Source organism: Diospyros lotus, chromosome 6 (assembly GCF_014633365.1).
Source record: "Diospyros lotus cultivar Yz01 chromosome 6, ASM1463336v1, whole genome shotgun sequence".
Lineage (NCBI taxonomy): Eukaryota > Viridiplantae > Streptophyta > Magnoliopsida > Ericales > Ebenaceae > Diospyros > Diospyros lotus.
In genome coordinates, this window is record NC_068343.1 from 16,463,418 (window position 1) to 16,470,551 (window position 7,134).

Below are 7,134 nucleotides of genomic sequence, written 5' to 3' on the forward strand. Positions count from 1 at the left end.
ATAAATCAATAAACTTGAAAAAATGTCTCTAACCAAAAAGGCAAAAAAAAAAGGAAAGAAAAAAGATTAAAGAAAATCAAACAAAAACTAAACTTGAAAGAATAAAGGTGTGTAGATATTGAAAAATAAACTTAATGAGTGACAAAAAATGGATACTCATTTACATGAGAAATTCTAAAAGCAAGCAAACAGAAGCAACATTATAATAGGAACCAAATAAGAAAACCAAAAGAAAGTTTAGCTCAATATCTCAACAATCGAACTATTTGGCTAACAAATAGATAGTTTCCTTCCCTTCAACCAGGGATGCGCAGTTTCCTCATATGTCAATCAATACCACTTTTGTTGGATCATCTAAATGAGATGTATTTTTAGTACAATAATCAAATCTTTATTTCAAATTGATGTAGGATTGCAGTTTTCTTGATCATACCAGTTGATGATCGCGTGTGAAGATGCTAATGCACAGCAATTCGGGGCTTAATTTGAGCAGTTCTTTACTTTTCTATAGTCTCAATCTTGTCAATGAAGCTGAGCATCGTCTTCAAGCCTCTCTCATCTGTTCAAATGGAAAGCCGAGAAATGAGAATCAAATAGTTTTTCTACACGGATGCTGATCAGAATGAAACACAGTCAAGAGCTTATTCCAACGACTATCTGTTGAACTTGAACTCTGAAAAGTTGTATATATTCGTTGCCTCGCATGCTGATATGAGACTATTATTTGATTTTGAAAGTATACAAATACCAGAAAACATACTTAGTCAACTGATTTTAAGAAGCAAGTAATTTGATTTCATGAAACAACAAGAAGACACTTTCGCTGGTTTCAAAAGCTGTTCCTAGAAATAAATGGAGCTTCCAAGATCTTCAAAAATGATAAAAATAAAGAAAACAAATCTGAGTTATAAAAACTATTTTCTACCTCAGGGACAACAATGGAGAGAGAGAACACCAATAGACCTTGAAAATGAAAATTATATGATAAAGGTAGCATTTTGAAAGTTTTCACTATATCTGTTCCAAAACTGTGGAAAAAAGAAAAAGAAAAAAACAAATGCAAAAAGTACAAACGTTACCAACACTCTCATAAACTTTTAGGTTCATAAGAGGAGCATAAAATGAAGAGCCCCAGTACTGGGGAAGCAGAAAGGACATAATCTGTTGAAATGCAATTGATTTTATCAAAACTCTTAGCAGTGGCTATTCGAACATATGATTTATATCATAAGGAAGGAAATGCTAGAGGAAGAGAGAGAATTGCACGAGAACTAACCAAGTCTTGGAATTGTGTGGCCCTCAGGATGATGAAGAAAAATTGGCTCCTCAAATGATTCTGCTAATTCCCTCCCGGTAGCCCTCAAGAAATCTGTCTCACCTATAAAGCATGGGCATTTAGTTAGAAAATACAAGTCACGGCAGTTTTAGAATATGCCTTCACCTGTAATGCATAAGCATTTATCTAGAAATGAAAAACTTTGGCTTTCCACTTTAATGCATAAATGGTATGCTACAAACATACCAACAGAGTGTGTGACAGATTTGCACAAGTGTTCAACATGCATCTAGAATTGTATACAAGTGTGGTGTCATCATAAACGTTTGACAGCACAAGTCGTCGAAGTGCCTGTAATTCTTAGGTAAAGGTCCGTTGATGCAAGATCCAACATTGTCCTGCCCTATATTCATTCATAAACAAAATTTTCAGGGCACTGGTAAAATACCGATCAAAAACTAATCTTTCTAGCACTGGATCCAAAGGAAAGGACGGTATTGCTGGATATTTTGTATCTCTTTTTGATTGATCAGCAATAAATAATGTTAAACTCTTTGAAGATACCTGACTTGTCAATCATATCTCTTCAACTGGATGCTTATGAAAGGGCACGTCTCTTAGAAGTGCCTATTCAAGATAAGTGTGTCCTTTAAATGTGGCTCTACATCTATTATAAACAGATGGTTAGACAAAGTCTTTAAGATTTATTACAAACACCTAATCGATATTCTATTCTCGTTCTATTTCTTTTCTTCTATACAGAGATTGTTCTATAACAGAATCTCCAGTATTGCTGGCTACATATTTTGCTAACCTTGATTAATCTAGAAGGTCATCAGCCATTAACCCTACATCAATTCTGGAGGAAACAAATAACGCCGTAAAGATAATGAATTCATTCACGTTCTATAAAATTCCCACAATAGTTTTCCTACAGTAACTTCACAATTCGGTAACAGAGAATACGAAAATGGAAGAAGTACCTATAAAGTGAAGGGAAGGGCACTTGAGTGGCGATGAAAACGCATTAGCAGCCAGCTTTGGCAGCCCAATCTTCAATCCATCATATTTGCCCCCCAAAACCCTTTCTGATCCTCCAAACTTCCCCCCTGAAATTACAATCACAAACTTGATCTTGGGAACCTCGGTGAGTGCCACCCCATCCAATTGCATTCCAGGCAATGCTGCACAAATACCTGCCCCCTATAGTCGTAGTTCATTATCAGCAATTATAATCATCAAAATTCACAGCTAAACGGAACCCTATTCTTACAGAACTATTATTAAAAAATCGGATAAAATATGAAAAACCCACCTGGGAAGACCCCATTAGACCATCAAAAGGGCCATGTTTTACCATATAATCTTCTATGTAGGCAATACATCCATCAAAGTTGTAGTATTCTCCAAGATCCTAGAAAAGAGAACAGCTTTTCATAAATTCATATAAATTAATTGTATCGAACCATTCATAGTCGATGTATAAGTATAGCAAGATCTGACCTCGCTGTACTGGAACCATTCGTAGTAGGGAGGATCATAGTAGCCTTCAACACCGGATTCGCCGGCTGCCGGATAAGCCCCGTCGAGGAAGACGAGGTCCAACCGACCGAGAACGCTCTCCGGCCACTTTCCGACCTGTTTCTTGAAGATTTCACCGCTCGTTCTGAATCCGTGGAGGCAGAGGATTCTGGGCTTGCTCTGGATTTCAGTCGTCATCCCAGTCTTCTGGGTTTCCCTGCTTGGATTCTGCTGATCACTATGGAGGAGAAGGAGAGCCACCCGACACGGCTGCCGGCCTGTGGTTGACACCAGCCCGGGCGGGTCTGGTAATGTGGTAGGGGTGTTCAAAAAAATCGATGCACTGTAGAAATTGGCCAAACTAAATCGAATCAAATTGATCCAATTGATTTTTTTTTTTGGCGGTCGAAAATGGTTTGGATTCTGTCCAAACTGCGCGGTTTGCGGTTTGGACAGTTTGCTGTTCGGTTTTAAACCGAATCGCCCAAGAAAATAATAAAAAAATTATTATTATAAAAATCTAATAATTAGCAGCCCATTCTATTTATTTTTTACACTATTTTGTCTTTATTTTTTGTTTCTATTTATTTACATTTAATTGTCTTTATTTACCAATATTTGTGTCTTTATTTATCATTTTTAAATATCTTTTTTAGTGATTTTAAATAGCATTTCAAATTACGGTAAACTGCACCAAACCAGACAGCGGTCTGGTTTGGTGCGGTTTGGCCGAACCCAAACCAGACCGCGATCTGGTTTGGTTGAAAAACCGCACTAGCGGTTTGGCGTGCTGAAAATGATTCAAACCGGCCAAATCGCACCGCGAACACCCCTATCATGTGGTGTCTCTCAGTTTATCCACGTGGATCAGTTCCTCTTTCATAGGAAATTGAAACTCTTATCAGAATAAAATTTAAATTAACATCTATATAGTAAAATCATCAAAAATATATATAATTTTTAATTTTTTCTTATTTTAATTACACATTTAAACTATACAAATTTTGAGTTAATTAAATTTGTTAAAGAATAATGTTAAAATATATATTTTAACTAAAATGAGTGAAGAATATCATGACGTGGAGAACTGTCAAGTCAACTACTGTTCAAGCATTGCGGCACCAATTGCCTGCCTTCCAGTAAATGTGGTTCTTATGGTTTGCAAATTACTTGCCACAACAATGACGGGGAGAGGCTCACATTGTTCCCTTTTATGAGAGTTCCTTAAATGCTGTTAGGTGTGGAATGATCCACGCCCACGATGATGAGACAAGATATTGAAGTGTATGACTAAAATATCATTCACTTACAATAATAAGACAACGTGTAAGATTGCAATCGAGTTAAGCTAAGTTTTGATAAGCTCAACTCGGGCTCAGCATATCAAACTCAGGCTCGAGCACAAGCTCAGTGAACATAAATCGAGCTCGACTTTACTGAAAGAAGAGATCGAGCAGATCTGATCCACGAGGGCGCTGACGTGTGTCAGGTGACCCGAATATATAGGTGTCAAGATCGTCTTTGGACTTGTAACGACTGTGGAGCATATGGGTGAAAAAGAATGCCGACCAACAGTTTCGATAGAGGGGGCCGACGGACAGGTGGAGGATGGGGTCGAGAGTAAAGAGGCCGGCGACTATGGAGTCGATCTTGGATGGGTTGATTTCAAGTTTGATCTAATGTGTTCGATGATTTGGGCTAACATTTTGACAAAGAAGGGTCTGAATCAAAGGAGCGAAGGCTTAGGAAAGGAAAGAGAGGGAGAATGCGAAGAAGATGAAGATTGTTGCAGGAAGGAAAGAAAGAGATAAAGAGAAAAAAATAGGTTTGTTGGAAAATGGAATTGTTGTGTGCCAGAGAAGGGAAAGTGACACAAAGAGGGGAATAGGTTTGTTGGGCAGAGAGAATAAATGATATAATGATAATATGTATATGTATGTATGTATATTAAACAATATATATTATTTAATTATAAAAATAATATATATTTCATGAGCTAATAGCGAGCCTATAATCGAGCTAACTCGCGAGCCTATCGAGCCTAGTTTTGCTAAATTCAAACTCAGCTCGTTTACCAATTGAACTTCAAATTTAGATTCAAGTTTGACTTGTTTACTTTAACGAATGAACTCGAATGAGCTTTTACTGAACCGAATATTGAACTGAGCCCAAATGGCTCGGTATATTTCCAACTCTAACAGCGCGATGTGGTAAGGTACAATGGGTATTTTAGTCATTTGCGAGCCCGTGTGTAGCCCAAGGTGTAGCCCTTAATGTACAAGTAGTATGGTCATTTACATTAAGATATGGATTTTGCTATTGGTTTGTGCTATACCCTTAGGAACCTCAATCTCTCTTGAGTCTGGGCCTGCTAATTGCTGGGCCTGCGATCGCCTACTTTTCTCTCGGACTGGGGAATGGTGATTTGGGGATGGATAGTTATCCCCGATATCCTCTTCCGTGGGTGGAGGTCTCTCCTCCCGTGGTTGGCGGACCCTACGAGGCGACGCCGATGGATCGTGGGCAGCATGTGCTTGAGCTTGGCCAGAATTCTGACCGCGTTAGCGAGCTGCATTACCGTATTCTCCAATGCTTCTTGGCACTGCTGCCAGTCCCGGATCGTCCCTGTTCCAGTGATTTGAATAGTAGGTTGCGCAGGGAATTGCAGCGGTATGCCGGTGGCGTCTCCAGCTGGCGGTGGTAAAGGGATATCCGCTGTTGAGGCAACGGGTCCTCCATTTGGTGGAAAGTCTCGCGGTCGGTCGCGGTGATTTTCAGGTGGGTCGATTGCCGCCTTGGAACTTTGAGTATTCCTTCCTCTGGCCATGGCTATTGATCTGAGCGGCCCCCTTCCTCTAGCCCCAAAATGTCGACGTTCAGTTTCAACCGATCATGATTCGTTTTGGGCTGCGGCGAATAAATCTAAGAATAGCAAGAAGGAGAAGGGAAAACCCAAAATTCCAAACGCGAGTCGACACCGGAGAATTTTTTACGTGGTTCGGCCAGAGCGATGCCTACTCCACAATCACCCCCTGATTATTCCTTCAGAATGGCGGTATTTAATTCTTCTCCTCTTCCCCTGCCCCACATGATATCTACCATTTTATACTGAGGGGCTTTTATAATTTAGATAACATAAAGAAATACAATGATTGTATAATGGGGGACAAACAACCCTTATCGTCTACACAAAACAGGAAGTGGGATCCTCATTCCGAGAGGCATGGGCTGTTGCAGGTAAAGTGGATAGTCCGTACCTCTGACTTCTCAGCAGCTTTACCACTTATGCGAGCTAGCGGTTTTAGGCCAGTGACTTGGGTGGTGCAGCGAACTGAGGGTTAAATAGCAAGCCTGTTAATCGATTGTCGAGAGCTCGCCAGGGGTTTTTATCAGGAGCTCGTAAGGTGCTTGCTTTATGGGCTTCGGTGGTGTACGAATTTCATTTGACGAGGTTCTGGGATCTTCCAAGCTTTGGGTGATTGGGTCAGTCCATCGAACTAAGCTCGGCCCATAATGGGGTGATATTGGAATAGCATATAACAACATCAAACATGAACCACAATAAATCCTTAACATAACATTTTATAAATTAACACTTCCAAACATAGCGAATGAATGATATACTTTAAACTTAAGCGGAAGCAAGATCAGAACCTGCAAGAAACCTCAAAAACATAACATACATGGGTTTATACACATCGTTCACCCAACATATCATTACAAATACTATTAAAAACCTAAACAATACAACCGAATGAAGTAAATGGTCCTAGCCCTGCATGGAACCACAAAATTTTCGTCGCATTCATGCCTTGATCACCCTCTTGCTCTTCCGGCCATTTGCCTCGCCTGGAACGTGGAATATTACAGGAACATAGTCCAAACATTAGAAGATGAAATCTTCTAAGAGATGGTTAAAATAATCATGAATGAATTAATAATGCATGGACATGTATAAACATATACCCTTGTGTACCTTCCTTGGCCCACCAGCCCAGCACGGAACCCTAGACAGAATCCCGACCATTTTGCAGGATATTCCTAACGTTATTTCATCAATTGCCCTTGAAAAATTGAGGTTACATTATCAGGGCGACATCCCAATCCCATGCACGAGTATCAATATGCCAATAATATCATGCCATACAAATATCACGACTTCCCATGCAATAATATATGAACAAATATGACAAAAATGATCATAACATACATAAATATCATGCATAGTAAAAATAATCATGTCATATATGGTTCCTTGAGACAAAATCGCTCACCTTTCACAAAAATTTGATATACCTCAAAAAGCGTGCATCTGCCTCGATTTTCATGCCAAACTT

The 7,134-nt window shown here is 39.4% G+C and overlaps 1 protein-coding gene across 2 annotated transcripts; it reads right to left on the bottom strand.

Annotated features, from left to right (window-relative positions):
* Positions 1-219: 219 nt before the first annotated feature.
* On the bottom strand, positions 220-3,112 carry LOC127803413 (uncharacterized). 2 transcript variants are annotated; one of them, XM_052339614.1, is made up of 5 exons: positions 2,780-3,111; positions 2,592-2,690; positions 2,260-2,479; positions 1,277-1,378; positions 220-559 (listed from the first exon to the last, which is right to left on the bottom strand). In XM_052339614.1, the coding sequence occupies exons 1-5, from the start codon at positions 2,993-2,995 to the stop codon at positions 498-500; spliced, it is 699 nt and encodes a 232-aa protein (XP_052195574.1). In that variant the 5' UTR covers positions 2,996-3,111; the 3' UTR covers positions 220-497. The 2 variants fall into 2 exon arrangements, with proteins under 2 accessions (XP_052195574.1, XP_052195575.1); XM_052339615.1 differs by lacking the exon at positions 1,277-1,378 and having other exon boundaries at positions 2,780-3,112.
* Between the last annotated feature and the right edge of the window lie 4,022 nt (positions 3,113-7,134).

Excerpts from the sequence above, each read along its gene's own strand:
- LOC127803413 (XM_052339614.1), bottom strand. The coding sequence starts at position 2,995 with ATGACGACTGAAATCCAGAGCAAGCCCAGAATCCTCTGCCTCCACGGA. Across the intron at positions 2,691-2,779 it reads AATGGTTCCAGTACAGCGAG|GATCTTGGAGAATACTACAA; the intron begins GTCAGATCTTGC and ends TCTCTTTTCTAG. Across the intron at positions 2,480-2,591 it reads GTCTAATGGGGTCTTCCCAG|GGGGCAGGTATTTGTGCAGC; the intron begins GTGGGTTTTTCA and ends CTACGACTATAG.